At 35.1% G+C, this 22841-nt stretch overlaps 2 protein-coding genes and 1 pseudogene across 2 annotated transcripts; 2 read left to right on the top strand and 1 right to left on the bottom strand.

The window, feature by feature from the left end:
- Positions 1 to 8568: 8568 nt before the first annotated feature.
- Positions 8569 to 9534, top strand: LOC144561866 (alkane hydroxylase MAH1 pseudogene; annotated as a pseudogene).
- Positions 9535 to 10368: 834 nt separating this feature from the next.
- Positions 10369 to 13101, bottom strand: LOC144561705 (cytochrome P450 704C1-like). Its single transcript, XM_078310770.1, has 6 exons — positions 12660 to 13101; positions 12368 to 12583; positions 11952 to 12236; positions 11529 to 11867; positions 11243 to 11446; positions 10369 to 10746 (listed from the first exon to the last, which is right to left on the bottom strand). Exons 1-6 carry the CDS (start codon positions 12972 to 12974, stop codon positions 10567 to 10569), a joined length of 1539 nt encoding a protein of 512 aa, XP_078166896.1. The 5' UTR covers positions 12975 to 13101; the 3' UTR covers positions 10369 to 10566.
- A 3494-nt stretch (positions 13102 to 16595) lies between these two features.
- LOC144561391 (putative ripening-related protein 1) lies at positions 16596 to 17165 on the top strand. The gene has a single exon (XM_078310358.1). It carries the CDS (start codon positions 16596 to 16598, stop codon positions 17163 to 17165), a length of 570 nt encoding a protein of 189 aa, XP_078166484.1.
- The last annotated feature ends 5676 nt before the right edge of the window (positions 17166 to 22841 follow it).

Below are 22841 nucleotides of genomic sequence, written 5' to 3'. Positions count from 1 at the left end.
TCTATTATCATGCCATATGGAGACACTACTAGGGTGCTCCAAACACCTTCAATTGGAGTGTTGTATTAGGGTTGTAAATGCTCTATTATCTTGCCATCTGGAGACACTACTAGAGTGCTCCAAACACCTTCAATTGGAGTGTTTTATTAGTGTCATGAAACCGCTATTATCTTGCCATTTGGAGACACTGCTAGAGCGCTCCAATCACCATCAATTAGAGTGTTGTATTAGGGTTGTAAATGTCTTATTATCTTGTTATATAGGGTTACTACTAGAGTACTCCAAACACCTTTAATTGGAGTGTTGTGTTAGGGTTGTAAATGCCCAATTATCTTGCTATATAGAGTCACTACTAGAGTGCTCCTATTACTTTCAATTCTAGTGCTGTACTAGGGTTGTAATTGCTCTATTATCTTGTCATCTGGAAACTCTACTAGAGTGCTCCAAACACCTTCAATTGGAATGTTTTATTTGGGTCATAAATGCGCTATTATCTAGCCATTTGGAGACACTACTAGAGCGCTCCAAACACCACCAATTGGAGTGTTGTATTAGGGTTGTAAATGCTCTATTATGTTGCTATATAGGGACACTACTAGAGTGCACCAAACACCTTCAATTAGAGTGTTGTATTAGGGTTGTAAATGTCCTATTATCTTTCTATATAGGGTCATTACTAGAGCGCTCCAAACACTATCAATTGGAGTGTTGTATTAGGGTTGTAAATTCCCTGTTATCTTGCCATCTGGAGACACTACTAGAGTGCTCCAAAACACCTTCAATAGGAGTGTTTTATTATTTCATAAGTGTGCAATTGTCTTGTCATTTGGAGAAACTGCTAGAGCGCTCCAAATACCATTAATTAGAGTGTTGTACTAGGGTCACTACTAGAGAGCTCCAAACAGCTTCAATTGGAATGTTGTATTAGGGTTGTAAATGCCCTAATATCTTGCTATATAGAGTCACTACTAGAGTGCTCCTAAAACCTTCAATTAGAATGTTGTACTAGAGTTGTAATTGCTCTATTATCTTGTCATCTGGAGACACTACTAGAGTGCTTCAAACACCTTCAATTGAAATATTTTATTAGGGTTGAAAATACCCTATTTTCATGCCATATGGAGACAATACTGGAGTGCTCCAAACAACTTCATTTGGAGTGTAGTATTGGAGTTGTAAATGCTATATTATCTGGCCATTTGGAGACACTACTAGAGTGCTCCAAACACCTTCAATTGGAGTGTTTTCTTAGGGTCATAAATGCGCTATTATCTTGTCATTTGGAGACATTACTAGAGTGCTCCAAACACCCTCAATTGGAGTGTTGTATTAGGGTTGTAAATGGCCTATAATCTTCTCGTATAGAGGCAATACTAGAGTGCTCCCAACTCCTTTAATTGGAGTGTTTTATTAGGGTTGTAAGTACCCTATTATCTTCTCATATGGAGACATTACTAGAGTGCTCCAAAAGTCCTTCAATTTGAGTGTAGTATTAGGGTTGTAAATGCTCTATTATCTTGCCATCTCGAGACACTACAAGAGAGCTCCAAGCACATTCAATTGGAGTGTTGTATTAGGGTTGTAAATGCTCTATTATCATGCCATATGGAGACACTACTAGAGTGCTCCAAACACCTTCAATTGCAGTGTTGTAGTAAGGTTGTAAATGCTCTATTATCTTGCCATCTGCAGACACTACTAGAGTACTCCAAACACCTTCAATTGGAGTGTTTTATTAGGGTCATAAAAGCGCTATTATCTTGTCATTTGGAGACACTACTAGAGTGCTCCGAACACCCTCAATTGGAGTGTTGTATTAGGGTTGTAAATGCCCTATTATCTTCCCATATGGAGACACTACAAGAGAGCTCGAAACACATTCAATTCGAGTGTTGTATTAGGGTTGTAAATGCTCTATTATCATGCCATATGGAGATACTACTAGAGTGCTCCAAACACCTTCAATTGGAGTGTTGTATTAAGGTTGTAAATGCTCTATTATCTTGCCATCTGCAGACACTACTAGAGTACTCCAAACACCTTCAATTGGAGTGTTTTATTAGGGTCACAAAAGCGTTATTATCTTGCAATTTGGAGACACTGCTAGAGTGCTCCGAACACCATCAATTAGGGTGTTGTATTAGCGTTGTAAATGCCCTATTATCTTGCTATATAGGGTCACTACTAGAGTGCTCCAAACACCTTCATTTGGAGTGTTGTATTAGGGTTGTAAATGCTCTATTATCTTGCCATCTGGAGACACTACTAGAGTGCTCCAAACACCTTCAATTGGAGTGTTTTATTAGGGTCATAAATGCGCTATTATCTTGTCATTTGGAGACACTACTAGAGTGCTCCAAACACCCTCAATTGGAGTGTTGTATTAGGGTTGTAAATGCCCTATTATCTTCCCATATGGAGACACTACAAGAGAGCACCAAACACATTCAATTGGAGTGTTGTATTAGGGTTGTAAATGCATTATTATCATGCCATATGGAGACACTACTAGAGTGCTCCAATCACCATCAATTAGAGTGTTGTATTAGCGTTGTAAATGCCCTATTATCTTGCTATATAGGGTCACTGTGTGCTCCAAACACCTTCAATTGGAGTGTTGTATTAGGGTTGTAAATGCCCTATTATCTTGTCATATAGAGGCCATACTATAGTGCTCCAAACAGCATTAATTGGAGTGTTTAATTAGGGTTGTAAGTACCATATTATCTTCCCATATGGAGACACTACTAGAATGCTCCAAACACATTCAATTGGAGTGTTGTCTTAGGGTTATAAATGCTCTATTATCATGCCATATGGAGACACTACTAGGGTACTCCAAACACCTTCAATTGGAGAGTTGTATTAGGGTTGTAAATGCGCTATTATCTTGCCATCTGGAGACACTACTAGAGTGCTCCAAACACCTTCAATTGGAGTGTTTTATTAGGGTCATAAAACCGCTATTATGTTTCCATTTGGAGACACTGCTAGAGTGCTCCAATCAACATCAATTAGAGTGTTGTATTAGGGTCATAAAACCGCTATTATCTTGCCATTTGGATACACTGCTAGAGTGCTCCAATCAACATCAATTAGACTGTTGTATTAGGGTTGTAAATGCCATATTATCTTGCTATATAGGGTCACCACTAGAGTGCTCCAAACACCTTCAATTGGAGTCTTGTATTATGGTTGTAAATGGCCTATTATCTTGCTATATAGAGTCACTACTAGAGTGCTCCTAATACATTCAATTAGAGTGTTGTACCAGGGTTGTAATTGCTTTATTATCTTGTCATCTGGAGACACTACTAGAGTGCTCCCAACACCTTCAGTTAGAGTATTTTATTAGGGTTGTAAATACCCTATTATCATGTCATATGGAGACAATACTAGAGTGCTCCAAACACCTTCAATTGGAGTGTTGTATTAGGGTTGTAAATGCTTATTATCTTGCCTTCTGGAGACACTACTAGAGTGTTCCAAACACCTTCAATAGGAGTGTTTTTTTTTTGTCATAAATGCCCTATTATCTAGTCATTTGGAGACATTACTAGAGCGCTCCAAACACCATGAATTGGAGTGTTATATTAGGGTTTTAAATGCCTTATTATCTTGTCATCTGGAGACACTATTAGAGTACTATAAACACCATAAATTGGTGTGTTGTATTAGGGTTGTAAATGCCCTGTTCTTTTGCCATCTAGAGACACTACTAGAGTGCAACTAATACCTTCAATTAGAGTATTTTATTAGGGTTGTAAATATCCTATTATCATGCCATATGGAGACACTACTAGAGTGCTCCAAACACCTTCAATTGGAGTGTTGTATTTGGGTTGTAAATGCTCTATTATCTTGCCATATGGAGACACTACTAGAGTGCTCCATAGTCCTTCAATAGAAGTGTTTTATTAGGGTCATAAATGCCCTATTATCTTGCCATTTCGAGACACTACTAGAGCGCTCCAAACACCATCAATTGGAGTGTTGTATTAGGGTTTTAAATGCCGTATTATCTTGCCATTTCGAGACGCTACTAGAGCGCTCCAAACACCATCAATTGGAGTGTTGTATTAGGGTTGTAAATGCCCTATTATCTTGCTATATTGCTCCAAACACCTTAAATTGGAGTGTTTTATTAGGGTTGTAAATACCCTATTATCATGCCATATGGAGACACTACTAGAGTGCTCCAAACACCTTCAATTGGAGTGTTGTATAAGGTTGTAAATGCTCTATTATCTTGCCATCTGGAGAAACTACTAGAGTGCTCCAAACACATTCAATTGGAGTGTTTTATTAGGGTCATCAATGCCGTATTATCTTTCCATTTGGAGACACTACTAGAGAGCTCCAAACACCATCAATTGGAGTGTTGTATTAGGGTTTTAAATGCCGTATTATCTTGCCATCTGGAGGTACTATTAGAGTACTACAAACACCATCAATTGGTGTGTTGTATTAGGGTTGTAAATGCCCCGTTCTTTTGCCATCTAGAGACACTAGTAGAGTGCTCCTAATACCTTCAATTAGGGTATTTTCTTAGGGTTGTAAATATCATATTATCTTGTCATCTGGAGACACTGCTAGAGTGCCCCAAACACCTTCAATTGGAGTATTTTATTGGGGATGTAAATACCCTATTATCATGTCATATGGAGACCCTACTAGAGTGCTCCAAACACCTTCAGTTGGAGTATTTTTTTAGGGTTGTAAAGACCATATTATCATGCCATATGTAGACACTACTAGGGTGCTCCAAACACCTTCAATTGGAGTGTTGTATTAGGGTTGTAAATGGTTATTATCTTGCCTTCTGGAGACACTACTAGAGTGCTCCTAATACCTTCAATTAGAGTGTTGTACTAGGTTTGTAATTGCTCTATTATCTTGTCATCTAGAGACGGAACTAGAGTGCTCCAAACACCTTCAATTGGAGTGTTTTATTTGGGTCATAAATGCGCTATTATCTGGCCATTTGGAGACACTACTTGAGCGCTCCAAATACCATCAATTGGAGTGTTGTATTAGGGTTGTAGATGCCCTATTATCTTGCTATATTGGGTCACTACTAGAGTGCTCCAAATACCTTCAATTGGAGTGTTGTATTAGGATTGTAAATGCCTTATTATCTTGCTATATAGAGTCACTTCTAGACTTCTTTTAATACCTTCAATTCGAGTGATGTACTAGAGTTGTAATTACTCTATTATCTTGTCATGTGGAGACACTACTGGAGTGCTCCAAAGACCATCAATTGGAGTGTTGTATTAGGGTTTTAAATGCCGTATTATCTTGCGATCCAGAGACACTATTAGAGTACTACAAACACCATCAATTGGTGTGTTGTATTAGGATTGTAAATGACCTATTATCTTGCTATCTAGAGACACTACTAGAGTGCTCCAAACACCTTCAATATGAGTGTTTTATTAGGGTCATAAATGCCCTATTATCTTGCCATATGGAGACACTCCTAGAGTGCTCCAAACACCTTCAGTTGGAGTCTTTTATTAGGGTTGTAAATACCCTATTATCATGCCATATGGAGACACTACTAGAGTGATCCAAACACCATCAATTGGAGTGTTGTATTAGGGTTATAAATGCTTATTATCTTGGCTTCTGGAGACACTACATGAGTGCTCCAGACACCTTCAATATGAGTGTTTTATTAGGGTCATAAATGCCCTTTTATTTTGCCATTTGGAGACACTACTAGAGCGCTCCAAACACCATTAATTGGAGTGTTATATTAGGGTTTTAAATGCCGTATTATCTTGCCATCTGGAGATACTATTAGAGTACTACAAACACCATCAATTACTGTGTTGTATTAGGGTTGTAAATGCCCTGCTCTCTTGCCATCTAGAGACACTACTAGTGTACTCCTAATACCTTCAATTAGAGTGTTGTACTAGGTTTGTAATTGCTCTATTATCTTATCATCTGGAGACACAACTAGAGTGCTCCAAACACCTTCAATTGGAGTGTTTTATTAGGGTCATAAATGGGCTATTATCTGGCCATTTGGAGACACTACTTGAGCGCTCCAAATACCATCATTTGGAGTGTTGTATTAGGGTTGTAAAAGCCCTATTATCTTGCTATATAGGATCACTACTAGAGTGCTCTGAACACCTTCAATTGGTGTGTTGTATTAGGATTGTGAATGCCCTATTATCTTGCTATATAGGGTCACTACTAGAGTGCTCCAAACACCTTCAATTGGAGTGTTGTATTGGGGTTGTAAATGCCCTATTATCTTGCTATATAGAGTCACTACTAGAGTGCTCCTAATACCTTCAATTAGAGGGTTGTACTAGAATTGCAATTGCTCTATTATCTTGTCATCTGGAGACAGTACTGGAGTGCTCCAAAGACATTCAATTGGAGTATTTTATTAGGGTTGTAAATACCCTATTATCATGCCATATGGAGACAGTACTGGAGTGCTCCTAACACCTTCAATTGGAGTGTTGTATTAGAATTATAAATGCTCTATTATCTTGCCATATGGAGACACTAGTAGAGTTCTCGAAACACCTTCAATAGGAGTGTTTTATTAGGGTCATAAATGCCCTATTATATTGCCATTTGGAGACACTACTAGAGCGCTCCAAACACCATCAATTGGAGTGTTGTATTAGGGTTGTAAATGTCATATTATCTTGCCATCTGGAGACACTACTAGAACGGTCCCAACACCATCAATCCTAGTGTTGTATTAAGGTTGTAAATACCCTATTATCATGCCATATGAAGACACTACTAGAGTGCTCCTAACACTTTCAATTGGAGTGTTGTATTAGGATTGTAAATGCTCTATTATCTTGCCATATGGAGACACGACTAAAGTTCTCCAAACACCTTCAATAGGAGTGTTTTATTAGGGTCATAAATGTCCTATTATCTTGCCATTTGGAGACACTACTAGAGCGCTCCAAATACCTTTATTTAGAGTGTTGTACTAGGGTCACTACTAGAGTGCTCCTAATACCTTCAATTGGAGTGTTATATTAGGGTTGCTCTATTATCTTGCCATCTGGAGACACTACTAGAGTTCTCCAAACACCTTCAATAGGAGTGTTTTATTAGGGTCATAAATGCCCTATTATCTTGTCATTTGGATACACAACTAGAGCGCTCCAAACACCATCAATTGGAGTGTTGTATTAGGGTTTTAAATATTGTATTATCTTGCCATCTGGAGACATTAGAGTACTACAAACACCCTCAATTGGTGTGTTGTATTAGGGTTGTAAATCCCCTCTTCTCTTGCCATCTAGAGACACTACTAGAGTGCTCCAGAACCTTCAATTGTAGTGTTGTATTAGGGTTGTAAATGTCCTATTATCTTGTCATCTGGAGATACTCTAGACATCTCCAAATACCTTCAAATAGAGTGTCGTATTAGGGATGTAAATGCCCAATTATCATGCTATATAGAGTCACTACCAAAGTGCTCCGATGACCTTCAATTGGAGCATTGTGTTAGGGTTGTAAATACCCTATTATCTTGCCATCTGGAGATACTTCTAGAATACTCCAAACACCTTCCTTTGGAGTGTTGTATTAGGGTTGTAAATGCTCTATTATCTTGTCATTTGGAGACACTACTAGTGCGCTCCAAACACCATCAATTGGAGTGTTGTATTAGGGTTGTAAATGCCTTATTATGTTGCTATATAGGGTCACTACTAGAGTGCTCCAAACACCTTCAATTAGAGTGTTGTACTAGGGTTGTAATTGCTCTATTATCTTGTCATCTGGAGACACTACTAGAGTGCTCGAAACACCTTCAATTGGAGTATTTTATTAGGGTTGTAAATACCCTATTATCATGTCATATGGAGACACTACTAGAGTGCTCCAAACACCTTCAATTGGAGTGTTGTATTAGGGTTGCACCTACCATCTAGAATCATTACTATAGTGCTCCAAATACATTCAACTGGAGTGTTGTATTAGGGTTGTAAATACCCTGTTATCTTGCCATCTTGAGATACTCTAGACTTCTTGAAACAGCTTCAATTGGAGTGTTGTATTAGGGTTGTGAATGCCTTATTATCTTGCTATATATAGTCACTACTATAGTGCTCCGAATACTTTCAATTATAGTGTTGTACTAGGATTGTAAATGCCATATTATCTTGTCATCTGAAGACACTGCTATAATACTCCAAACACCTTCAATTGGAGTGTTGTTATAGGGTTGTAAATGTCCTCTTATCTTGCTATATAGAGTCACTATAGAGTGCTCCAAACACCTTCAATTGGAGTGTTGTATTTTGGTTGTGAATGCCCCCTTCTCTTGTCATTTAGAGACTCTAATCGAATGCTCCAAACGCCTACAATTGGAGTGTTGTTTTAGGGTTGTAAATGCCCTATTATCTTGTGATATGGAGACAATACTAGAGTGTTTCAAACACCTTTAATTGAAGTGTTGTTTTATCTCTCTCTCGCTTCTGTGCTTATGTGGCACAGTCAAGCTGAGACAAGGTGAAGAAGGCACTCCTCCCTTTCTTGGTTCATGCATCGAAACTATGTCAAGGTGTAGACATGCAAGATGTGTTTCTGCTATTAACTTTCGACATCACTACCAAATTGGTCTTTGGTATAGATACTAATCGCCTATCTATTGGGTTGCCACGGCGATATCTTTTGCACGAGCAGTGTATGATGCTTTGGAGACTTTGTTATTTCGGCATTTTATTCCAGTGGCTATGCGGAAGCTTTTACAGAGACTAAATATGGGAAAAGAAAATAATATAGCTGATGCATGGAGAGTGATTGATCGATTCGTCGAAAAAACAATTGAGAAAAGGAGAGCTGAGAAGAAGGCAAGAAATGGGTCAGAGAACTTGCCTTATTTGTTATCATCCTATTAGATGACAACAAACGGGCAAGGTAGACAAGTTCTCTAGAGATACGACTGTCACATGGTTCGTCTGGCTGCTTATGCAAAATCATCGTGTCGAAGAAAAGATCATAAATTAATTGAATTCAATTCCTCAGATCTTCACCTTTGATGGGATGGTCATATTTAATCCGGAAGATCTCGAAAAATCAGTCTACTTACATGCCCCACTAAATGAAGTGCTTCGGCTCTTTCCACCTCTTCCATTTGAGCACAAAGGGGTGTTGAAGGACGATATGCTACCGAGTGGTTTCTTAGCAACTCCTGGCATAAAGATTATTTTATCGATTTACGCAATGGCAAGGATGGAGGAGGTTTGGGAAAAAGATTGCTCATAATTCAAACCTGAACGATGGATTTCTGACAAGAACAAGTTGAAATATGAACCATCAAATAAATTTATGTCCTTTAATACTGGTCCAATGAGTTGTTTGGGAAAAAACATAACATATACACAGATGAAAACAGCAGCCGCTGCGCTGGTGTATAATTTTTATTTTGAGGTGGTAGAAGGCCATGTCATTGCTCCGAAGCTATATGTTGTTCTCCTGATGAAAAATGGGCTAATGATGAAAGTAAAGAAGAGAAGTGATGTATTCTTGAGATAGACTAATTTCTACTGGGAAAGTATGTTACTACTTCTGTGTATTTCAGTTGCTATGACTGTGATCCATTTATATTATCATCAGTATTTTCTATTTTGTCAACTCCACTAGTATATATTTATATATTCCTTGTATTATAAGGTGTAGGAGTATTTATAATATTTAGCAAGTAGTTTGGTTTTACTGTAACTATTCGAGTAAATTTATATGCTTCTTAAATCTAATATAATTTGAGAGAAAAGAGAAAGTAACATAAAAAACTTTTGTTTATTATTTGAAGCTTCAATATAATATTAATTTATAAGTTACAAGGTCTTAAGAGATGTTTAAGTATTCCTATCGTTATCTTCCTAATCAATTATATATTAAGTAATTAATTCAGCATATAAGCACAACAAATCATATATTTTAAGAGAAGATAGAATAGAACCATTCTATGTTCAAATTTCGCTAGTTTCAATCAAATCATAAACTAGTGGTCTTCTCTTGATCTAGCAGGCTATAATAATTGGGCTTGGGCTTTGCCTTGCCATATTTTTTCACCAACAATTTAAACTGGCAATCTCTGCTTAAAAATTGAACAGAGAGAATAATCGTAGTTCATTCAATTCTCGTCAGAACTGAATAGCTTCCTTAGCTTTTACCACAAACTGAATATGAGCTCCATAGCGCAAATAACGATTTCATGTATTGCCGAACGGCCCCACTAGAACCTAGCTGCCATGACAAAACATGGTCATGGGTCAAAGTGACTGGAGAGTTCCTTTGTACTATCTTTTCTCGTTTTCTTTCAAGTTGTAGTTGTAATTGAAGAAGAGAACGAAAAAGTGAGATCCCTAGACACAAATTTGCAACCATTTTTTGTACAAAGAAAACAGTGGATACATAGTTACAACCATTTTATGTTCAAATCAATAGGAGCTTACTCAGTTCTTTAACTTGTTTTCTTACAAAAATTACCATCGTTTTGGATATCTAGTTTGGACCCACCATAACTCCCCAACTATCCAATTACTTGACAAATAAAATGCCTTTTCATCTATGCATGGCACAAAGATGAAGTCCCCCATCAATTAGAAGTGTTATCATTGTTCTACATTTGACATCTCTCCTTGAATCCCACATTTCAAACTTGAAGAAATACAATAGAGTAGCTGCCACAATTTTTATCTGCCTATAGGCAAATTCTTTTCCCAAGCAGATACGAGGTCCAGCCTAGAAAACAAAACGAGTTTACTAATTACAAAATTTAGAACTCAAATGATACTGTTGCGATATGAAATATGTACTCAAACTTAAATAGTGAGGCTATAGTACTATGCATAGCGCACACCGGTCCATATTATGGCTCGATATCTTCAATTGCACAGTCCAAGCAGTCGATCCGAACCGCTCAACGTTATCTCAATATGAAAATGTACATAGAGTGCAAATTTTACATTTTTTAAATTCTTTTTACTATTTTTGAAATAGGTAGAAAATCAATCTAAAGATTCTCGACCATTAGAAAGTAGTGATTTTCTACCTATCCAAAAAATAGTAACAATTATAAAAAAAATATAAAATTCAGTCAACAAATACATTTTCATATGGAGATCATGTTGAGTGGTTTAGATCGACCATATGGGCTTCAGAAACGGAAATATGGAGTCATAGTACGGACCGGTGTGTGTTATGCATAGTACTGTAGCCTCACTCCAAATTAAAGTACCTGAAATGCAGTAAACTTGAAAGGGCTTTCTGGCATGAAGATGCCATTATTGTCAAGCCATCTCTCGGGTCGAAATTCATCTGCATCATCTCCCCACAGAAACTCCATTCTGCCCATAGGGTAAGGTTGGTAATTCACCAAATCACCTTTATTTATATCAAAACCATCTGGTAATGTGTCGTCCGAGAAACAACACTTTACATCCTACAAGAATGGACGATAAAACTATTTGTTTTAGGCACATAGTGGATATAATTATGAACAAAAAGGATGTTTAAGTTCTTACGATAGGAACTGCAGGATAAAGCCTCAGAGTCTCTGTAACAGCTGCATGGAGATACTGCATGCTGCTGATCACTTCTTCAGTTAAATAATTCCCAAAGTCATCAATTGTAACCTTTTTTTCTTGCAATTTTGTTGCTGATCGCACTTCTCTTGCAACCTTATCCTGTAAATGTGGATGCTTGCACATCATATAGAAAAACCATGACAGGGTCCCAGCTGTGGTGTCCCTCCCCGCAATCATGAAATTCAAGATAATATCTCTGAGATACTTATTATCAATACCACTACCAGGTTTTTCTTTTTCTAGGAGAAATCTGGACAAAATATCTTCCTTCTCCAGCTGTAACGAAGAAACAGATGCACAAATCAATTTTTAGATACTTCCACGATTTACTGGTTATTTGTAAATATAGTGTACCCTTACCATATCTTGCCCTTGCTCAGTCATTTGCTTGGTTTTTCTATCGATCACTGTATATACAAAATCATCTATCAATTGGAGGTTCTTCTTCATTGTTGCCTCTAAACCAATATTCAAAAACCTCTTAACTTTCCAGAATATGTCAAAGAAGCGATATAAAATCTGACAACTGGCCTCATCAAAAGCTTTTGAGAATGCCTTGCCCTTTTCTAGCCCAGACAACACGCCCAATTCAACACCAAACCCAATTTTGAATATTGAATCCATACTGGATTTCATCATCAAATCCTAAAAATGCCATATTTAAAAAATTCAAACAAAAAAGGAAAAGAGAAAGAGAGAACAATAAGCTGAAATGATGAATAGCTCTATATTGCTACAAGAAATTAAGAACAAAAAAAAATATGAACAACAATTACTTGGATATCCATCACTTGATTAGAAGAGGCTAAGTCTGATATTATCTCAGTAAGCCTCATTGCTGAGTTCCTAAACACTTGACTGCTGTAATCTCTTAGCATCTTTGTAGAAAATTCAAAACTAGCAATCTTTCTTTGTTGTCTCCACTTTTCCCCATCCACGGTGAATATCCCATCCCCTAATAAGTCGCTCATCACCTCATAAGTAAGATCTCCCTGCAGGTCATTTCAATTCAATTTTACAAATTACAAATACAATTGCAAAGTTTGAAACTTTATGGTCTAGAGGTACCTTTCCATAGTTTGCGAAGTTGGTTTTGAGGATATACTCCACGTTGGCAGGATCAACAGTGTAGATATAGTTGCCAAAGGGGGTGAGAATGCGAAAAGTCTTGTACTTTCTGGAGAGGCTGGTTTGATACTCTGCAAATCTGTGCAAATTGAAGAGGGTGTGAAAAATTGTACCAGCAATTGGTGGGTAATTTCGCTTCCTTCTTGAATGGAGCAACAGACGCCTAGTGATGAAGAGGTAAATCAGCATAGCAACAAAAGCTGGGGCAAAAAGCGAGGTTGGAATTGAAAAAATGGTTGTCAAAAAGGAATCCATGGTTGACTCTGGTTTTTTTTTTTTTTTTGCTTATGGTTGAATCACCAGTACTCTTGCAAAATTTAGAATAAATCTGAAAAAGGATTGGGAAACAATATCAATTCCAATCTGTGCTACTAAGCCCTGGTTTTTGTCTCGGGCAGTAAAGTTGAGTGCTTGGTTCTGAAGGGTCTGATCGGAACCAACTCCTTTTAGAAAGAGAAATAGAATTGACGAAATTGCAAATCCGCTGATCAGAATACACACAGCACCGAGAGATGATTTCTTTTGGAGCAATTTAGACGGAGATTTTTACTTCAACGAATTATCGTGAAAATCGGAGAGTTTTGACGAGAGTTCAATTCACAGAAAATAACACTATTTTTGTTTCCGTCGATACCCTTTTTGAAGCCCTTCGCTTCTCTTCGAATATTCTCTACTGAAGCGAAGAAGAGGGAGAAAAACGGAAAGGTTACCACAAGCCCTCTGACTAACCCGATTCTTCAAACGCACGTGATTCGTCAAACAACTCGTTTGATATCATTTTAGTATATTTTGATTTTGTCTACTTGTGCATATCTCACTCAGTTTTTGGATAAGTAGTGGGTTCATATTTTTGTCTACTTGTGAATATCTCAGTTTTTGGATAAGTAGTGGGCTCAATTGAAATAATGACAAGGAGCAAGCCGTAAGAGAAACGCACAAGTAGCTATCAGCATTGTTTTGAATGATACACATAATTTATCCTTTCATTATGTATTATTTTTTTACAAATTTAATTTATCCTTTCATTATGTATTATTTTTTTACAAACTTAATAGTCTTCTTAAAGAAAAATGTCAAAATGGTATCAATATAGTATACTGATAAATTGGATCACGTTTTGGCTTTAAGTGGAGCGTTTTGGGAACTTAGCACGCTGAAGTATTAGTTTTGTTGGGGTTTCGAGTGATGTAATTGATCTCTCAAAATAGCTCAGGTAACGATTGGTACTGTCTAGTACCGGTGCCACATATATGGTATAAATCTGTTATGTTCTGAAAATAGCTGAACTGGTTGTTCGATAAACATCTTTATAATACGGTGAAAATTCAGTGATTGCAAGTACATATTTTAAGGGTACAAGTGTCATTTTTACTCTATTGAAATCATTTCTCTTCTATTTTGTATGTTTTATAATTAATAATTAGAAAAGAATTCAATCCTTTTCTAATTTGATGCCAATCAACAAAATTTAATTGAAAATCGTCTCTATTGAATTATATTAAATTGAAATCAATTCAACTCCAAAAAATATTGGTTCCAATCACACCCTAATTTTGCTTTATATTTTTCCATTTCCACAAATTTGTCTTTTCTTGAAGCACAAATTTTGGATATAGTTCATGGAAGTCTCACATCACCGCCTCTTCTTCATAGCTACGAGCCTACGACCTCTTGAATCCCTCCCTCCCGCCCAATTTATCTCTGGTAAGTGTTCTTAGTCTCCCTCTGTCTGATTCATCCATCCAATTTAGAAAGAAAGGTCAAAATATACAATCCAACGACTATGGCAAATTGGAATATCATAAATCCCTAGCTAGTAATCCAACGACTATGGCACCATTCATTCCCCTCAAGTCATTCTTCACTGGGTGCCTCTATTTACACATGAAAGAAAGCCCCAGTTAATTGATTCAAAAACGAATAATTCAAAAACCTGTAATTGCGCAAGAAGAATTTAGCAGCCCTTGAGATATTTTGCCAAATTACCCATCCTTATCTCTTATAAAGCAATGAATAAGTAGTAGTAGTTTGGCCATCTTCTTCTAAATTCTGTGATTAATAAAATTTGTAAATCAGTGGTCCCTGTTTGGAGAAGAATTAACAGAGTAGCTAAAGAAATAGTAAAAAAAACATCTTGTTCTCCAAACAACGATTTTCAATAAATCTAAAGAAATAGTAAAAAAATTCCAAAAAATGTAAAATTTGGTCCTCAAACACATATTAATATGGAGAACAAGATGAACAGTTCGGATTGACCGTTAGGATTTTGCTAGCATATTCCCTAATGTAGATCCTCCTCAACTCAATCCTACTTATCTTCCTTGGTACAAACATGATCAATTAATCCTGCCTGGCTTCATTCCTTCCTTTCTTCAACGATCCTTGGTCAGGTGGTATCCTGCACCTCATCTGGTGACCGAGAATTGAAGGGGCAGAGAGAGAGAAAGGAGAGAGAAGGAGGGTATAATAGTCATGTTTTATAAATAAATATTGTTTAGTAAATTTTAAGTGCTTGATTATGTTATTTAATTGTTTTTGGATAAATATGAGAGTTTCTATGATTTTGAAGGGTAAATACGATATTAGAAACTTTTTTTTTTGAGAAAAGATATTAGAAACTTTTGAGAGAGAAATTATTAATATTGAAGTTTTTGAGGAGTACATGAAATTTCCCCTTCCTTTTTATGTCTAACGGAGGGATTAACTGGTGTTATAATTAATCAGTACAATCTTAATAAAATTTAAATCCTACAGTGCTTCGGATAAGGAGTCCAGTCCGAAGATGGGTCTAACGGAGAGGGGTTAAGTGGTGTTATAATTAATCAGTACAACCTTAATGATATACTATGAAACGGGTAGCAGATCTAGAATAACTCAGATTATATTAATTCTATTCAATGCCCTAGTCAAGGGTAAAACTTTAGTCAATGCAATTTTAGATGGGATGATGCGGACTAATTAGAATGCGGATAACAATTAACAGGGAATGTTGACTTTCTGTCCATTCTCTTCAGCCACCATGATGTTATTTTTGTTTTGCAAACGATAACTTGGTAAAAGCTAATTATTGACTTAGATTTTTTCATTGACTACAATAATTTGAGTAAGGCTGCTATGGATAGCATAACACTTTATGTGCTACGGTCTTAAAAATCTATCGTATAAACTGCAAATTTCGATCTAAGTAGCTCAGTAAATTAGTTATATTTTTTATGATTTACGATAGATAGCAAAAAATGACTTAAAAGTAAAAGAAAATTGCTAATATTTTAAATCATTTTTTGTCATCTTTCATAAATTATAAAAAATAGTAAAAAATATTCAAAAATAGTAAAATTTGATATTCTACAAGTTTATTATATAACTAATTTATTAAGCTACTTAAATCAAAGTTTGAAATTTATATGATAGGCTTTTGACGTCGTAGCACGAATATCCTTATGTCATACTCAAATAATTAGACCTACTTCAAAGTGAGGTTAGCGTGTGTTGTGATAATTAAGAGGTCTAGATGAGCTAAACTTTAAAAAATGTTGAATTGATTTTAAACGAAGAATTCAAACCGTTTATCTACGTACAAATGATGTGTGTACATATAGTCAATCTTTATTTTTTTTACCGCTTAATATGATAGATTTTGAAATTAAGTACTAACGTGAACCTAACACGCGCGCGCTGGCTTTGCTTAAATATTTATGTTATAATTTGTATTATATGCTGATTTTAATGCATTGTTTTCATATGATGTTATGTAAAACCTTTTTTAATATTAATATATCTTTGCCGCCAACTATAAAAGCAGTACTGCAGGAATATCAAGAATAGCCATCCCAAATCGCGCACTCTTTTCGACCCAAATTTAACAACTAATTAAAGATGTGTAATCGCTTCGTGCTTGCTCTAGCCACATACTTCCTCCTCACACAACCCTACCTTCTCCATGCAAATCCATATCGTTTCCTTGCTGAGTGCCAACCGAGCGGATACCTCAAAGGTACATCCACCGCGAATTGCAACACCAAGAACAACTCAGAATGTTGCGAGGCTAACAAATCCTACCCTCAATACCGTTGCTCGCCACAAGTCACAAGCAGCACACAGGCCCGAATGATGCTTAACAGTTTTGCCGAAGGTGGGCATGGTGGCGGCCCATCAGAATGTGATGGAAAATACCACCCTGACTCGGAGCTGGTAGTCGCGCTGTCAACCGGTTGGTACAACAAAGGCAGTCGATGCGGTAAGAACATAAGAATCAACGGTAACGGGAAATCAGTTCTGGCAAAGGTAGTGGATGAGTGTGACTCAGTGAACGGCTGCGATTCTGAGCATTCGTACCAGCCACCATGTGGCAATAATATTGTTAACACGTCTAAAGCTGTTTGGGATAGCCTGGGGTACTCCGGAAATGATGTGGGGGATGCTCAGATCACATGGTCTGATGCCTGATAATTAATTAATAGCCTAGCTAGCTTATTAGGTAGAAATCATGCCAAGTCATCAATGCTAAAATGTTGGCCTAGCAAGCCATTAGTAGCTTATGGCCTATTGGTGGGTCCTATCAAATTAAATAAATTTGATGACAAATTGGTTTGGGATAGCCTACGTACTAAGATTAATTATTTATCGTATGTTTGCACATGTACTGTTCTAGCTGAATAAAAGCCATGTTTATGTGCATGTTTAATTCGGTAATGTGCTTATTTCTTGACTTCAGAACCTAGCCAACAAATCTTGAAAATGACTCGGATATATATTGTGCTCCCTAAATTGTTAATAACAAGATACGGAATTGCTAATTACAGGAATATAATAGACTGTGTGTCTATGTCAGCTAGCCTCAATATTGCTCTCTCTTGATCTCTCTCAATATCTTTCCATCTGATTTCATTTCTTCTCCTAAATGTCGAAATTTTCTTCCAAAACTGTAGAATTGATCTATTTGTTCGTTTGGTTTGAAATTCATAGTACATGTAGCTGCACGGTCACGACGATAAAGATTTTTCTCCTCTCTTCCCCTTGATCTTTCTCTCTAGCCATCAGCTTCACCCTGATGCATTTAGCTCATCTTAATATTTGTATTAATTCATTTGATGGTCCCATGTTTCGTTGACACTTGATTCGTTTGGAAGGGTATTTGTGGGATTTCTCAAAATTTTATATAAGCGAAATGAATCAGATGTATGTTTGCGTAAAATTTGGTAATTATTAGACGAATTTTGATGGCCAAACCAATCATGCACAACAATACATGGACAGATTCATCTAGACGGATTGCTCATATCCCAGTTCATATTGTGGCAAGAAAGGTGTGCAAGAACTTTTAGAGACACGTCTAAAACACTATAGCAGCTACAAGAAGACATAACAATGCAGCGGCAATACACCTATTTGATATAGGTACTTTTGGCATCACTGACGGGGGTACCTGTACCACTGGTATGAGTTCTGGTACAGAGGGTGCAGAAGATCCGGCAGGGATGATTACTGGTAAGGATATGGGTAAATCAGTGTCTGGTACGACTTCCAGCACCACTGGAACGGTTCTGGTAGCGGTACTGGTCAGAGGTACTGACACCGGTACCCCTGGTACGGAGCCTGGAGACGAGATAAACTGCACCAGAGTTGGATGAGAGGCAAAGCAAGCAAATTTTTTGTTATATTTTCTAATTTTTGTTTTCTTAGACTCAATTCAAATTTTCCCTTTCTGTTTTTTACATTTTTTTTATAGCTCAACTTTGAGCTTTGTTTTCATTTTCAATTGTAGTTACAAAACCCTTGTAACTCGTTCAATGAAATCAAATGGGAGCATGACCCACGATTTTTCTCAAGAAAAAAAAATATTTGTCTAGACGGGTCATCAGATTGCTCTAGAATTTTTTATGAATTTGACTGGATTTTTCTAAGATTTATGGCTCATTTTCAAAGTATTTATCCTTTTGTCTTCGGATGGCTAAATCAAAATTTTGGGGAATTTTGGGGAAATTTATATATTTTGGGGACATTCAAAATTTTGATTTATATTCAATTTTCAATTTATATATAAATCACATTGAAAAATTTTCAATGTGATTTATGTAAAGCTTCGGATGGCTAAAGCGACCTTAAATTTACAATGTGATTTATATATTGAATTATGAGTGAGTCTATGGTACTATGCATATTACGATTTGTTACCGTGCTACGGCTCTATATTCTAGTTTTCAAATCCTAACGGTCGATCCGAACCGTTCATCTTGTTCTCCATATTAATATTTCTTTGGAGACCAAATTTTACATTTTTTGAAATTTTTTTACTATTTTTTTAGATTTATTGAAAATCACTGTTTTTGAATGGTCCATAATTTTCAGATCAAGTGATTTTCTAAATATCTAAAAAAATAGTAAAAAATTTTCAAAAAATGTAAAATTTGGTCTCCAAACACATATTAATATGGAGAACAAGATGAACGGTTTGGATCGACCGTTAGGATTTGAAAACTCGAATATAGAGCCGTAGCACGATAACAACCCGTGATATGCATAGTACCATCGACTCACTCTTGAATTATTATAAGAATAAAGCAAAATTTATTTTTTATAATTATTGCTTCAAGACAATGGCTTCTTTTCTAACAAAAAGTAACTACAAAACACTGTATCGTACCTAAATCACATAACTGACTTCAAGTTATGAGCTAATTAAAACTTGACAGGGCCAGTGGTACGCAAAACACTGTAGGGTAATGTATTGATGGTTCTAAATAGCAATTATTGTGTGGTCGCGAACAAATAAAAAATTATTGCGAATAGCGTAGTTGTAATGGAAGCTATTGTATATAGCATTTTGTTTTCTTTTAAAAAATTATATTATATATTTCTACTAATTATTACATTATTTACATTGGAGAATTGTAGTAACAATCAAATGACAACTAATTTAAGTTTATATTTTTTTTTAATTATACAAATAAGAAAAAAAATACAGGGGGATCATTTAATAGTTCATAGCTCGTATTACAGATTATAATAGATGAAGAGCAATTAATTTTAAACGAAGTCAGTACCTATTTGATTATTTTACAGATAACAATAATTGAAATCAGCTTTTAATTGAAACGAAGAGTAATAATTTTACAAGTGAATAATAGATGAAGAGCAAGCAAAATGAAGAATTAATATTTAAAATATTTTTTGATATAAAATAAGACACTAAATTACAAATATAAACATAAACAAATAGTTCAATTTAGCATATCTAACATGGCGGACTATGTAGCATCACAAATAGGAACAAAGCACATAAATTCATATAAATTACAAAAAATAAATAAATAAGAAACCAATGCAGTATAACGGTCAGCAATAACGTATAGCGCATAGCAGTAATAGCGATAAGTTATTATAGTTATAGCGGTCGTAACTGAATTAGCAAACTTTTATTTTATAACATAACTTTTATGGTCCGTCCGAAAAAACTATAGCATGACTACAACTAGTTATTTAAAACACATTGTTATAAGTAATTTTGAATCGTTTTTATTGTTATTTATGTGGCTGACTGTCAGCAATTGTATTTATTAAATATACGACACGTACGTGCAGATGATAAATATTCCATAAAAAAATACGAGCCTATAGTACTATGATATGGAATACGTATTCTCTGCATTAATTCAAAAGAGGATCTTTTGAGTTAATGAATATGAACCATCTGATTTTAAACGGAACTAATCTGATACTTGTTTATAACATAGGAGGTCTTTCAATATTAGTGCAGATTTAGTCTGCACGAATTTTAAAATAAATCGAACGGTTGAAATTCATTGCCGAGGATACGAATTCCTATGATATGGCGGATTGGTCGTATTATAGATAAATAGTTTAGTTTTTAAAATTTAAAGAGACTATCTAAAGTGTTTAACATGCATGATTTATATATCAAAATGTACTCGTAAACTTAATTTTTTTTTCCTTTTTAATATTACTATCATTTTACATAGGTAGAAAATCATTACCTTTTTGAATGATTTAGAATCTTTAGATCAAGTAGTTTTTTACTTATTTAAAATATATATATATATATATATATATATATATATATATATTCTTAAAAAAATTGATTAACAAATATATTTTCATATGAAGATCATGTTGAGATTCATATGTTGAGCAGTTGAGGTTGAATGTTTGAATTTTGAAAAAGAGATATTGATTCATAGTGTGTTATGCATAATCCTATAACCTCACTCTAAGTTTTAATATTTATAATATATCCATTAATAGTTCCTTTCATTCATTTTATTATTTCTCGTTGTTTAATATAATTATAGTTAAATGTCCCTGTGTAAGTATTAGAAATAAAGAAATTATTCATTTGTTTTCATAATTAGATCAATTATATAGCTGGTATTTTTATGAAACATACTACATTTTTTAATTTTCACAAAATTAATTCTATTGAATGTACCAAGTAATTATACTATGCGTTAGTTATATCTATGAGGAATAATTATATCAGGCGATAATATTTTTCGAGAAAATCTTCAAGCACAGGAAAATTCTTCAATGACATTGGCTGCTCTTCTCTTTTCTCGGGGCGAAGTCCGGAAAAAAAAAATCTCTAATATATATCTTAATTCTAACTACATAGATCATTGGTTGCTTTAAATTTTTGTAGTTCTTGGGGTAGGAGGTGCTCTTATTTTTATATTCTCTCTTCAAATATTTTTTGCGTTACTACTCAATTTCAGTTTTATTTTATGGTATGGACTGATTTGGTAATTTTGGCAATATTTTACATTAAATTTAGTGACTGTTGATATTTCATCAAAAATAATTAAATATTAACCTTCGCAAAAATTCAAATTGGCTGACAGATTGTAGAACTTACATAAATTTAATCACTTTTGATATATATAAAAAAATAGTGAAAATAACAATTTAATATGAGATTTTAAATTTTGATGTTATTAACAGCATTAGTAAACATTATCAAATTATTTTATTGCTAATTATTTTGATGCTAAATAGGTTTGTGTTCAATGGGCTTTAAGACCGTTCGGTCCGCTTCAAAAATTGTGTGCATGATAATTAAATCGGGAGTGTACTAATATTAAGCAGTATGTACGGATCGTAAAGCGAATCAGACAATCTTGAAGCTCATCGAACCTAAATAGTTCCAATGTCTATCTTTAATATATATTTAGAATCTGAGATAACAGGGGAATGAAAATTTAAATAAATCTATAATTAAGTTCTCAAGTAATGGCCGATGGAGCCCATAGGAAGGACAGCCAATTGTTACTTCGGTACAAAATGTATTTGGAGACCACACGATGGACTGTAAATTAAAACAAATTGTTATTAATCCATTGACCCAATAAAAACAAAGCAGTTATTATTGGGTTTCATGTACCCAAGGCAAAACGGCCTGTACGAGTTTTTAAAGGGTACTTATTGCAGAATTCACATCTTGTCCATTACCTGATAAGGGAATCTTTTACAATTAGTAGATTTGGACCGTTAATTTAACTTGGCACGAATCTCAAAGCCCAATAATATTGCCCCTCCGCTAGCTCGAATCTCAAACTGGCTAAATTTAATCTCAAACCATAAAGTGAGAGTAATCCTCTACAATACTTAGGAGGGTGGTCGGCATGGACTCCTTAGAGTGAAAGATTAAATATTTAATCCTCACTAAGGAGCACTAGTTTGTTTGATACTAAGATTAAGAACAAAGGCTTAATATAAATAAAATATTGATTATAGTGTGTAAAGACCTAAATACCCTTGCATATATTTTCTTTTAATACTTCACATTGACAAGTCTTCCCACTCAAATAATAATTTCATTAATTTTACTGTCTTCAGACAAGATGCATAACTTAAAAAAAAAAAAAAAAAACGATAATTTGAACCAAATAAAAAAGCAACATTCTAATAGAAGTTATTTCTCTGTGCATATATACTGACTTGTTTGATTATTTCTTATTATAATATATTTTGTTTAAAATTTGTATTCGTCATGGAATATGCATTGTTAAAAAAAAATGCACTTTGGAAGGATTAAAAAAATATGCATTGTTAAAAAAAAATGCACTTTGGAAGGATTAAAAAAATATGCAAGTAAGGCTTGGGTGCTAT

The sequence above is a fragment of the Carex rostrata genome, chromosome 11 (assembly GCF_964058835.1).
Source record: "Carex rostrata chromosome 11, lpCarRost1.2, whole genome shotgun sequence".
In the NCBI taxonomy this organism is placed as follows: Eukaryota; Viridiplantae; Streptophyta; class Magnoliopsida; order Poales; family Cyperaceae; genus Carex; species Carex rostrata.
Note: the sequence above shows the minus strand (reverse complement) of the source record. Positions and strands in the feature narration are given on the sequence as shown.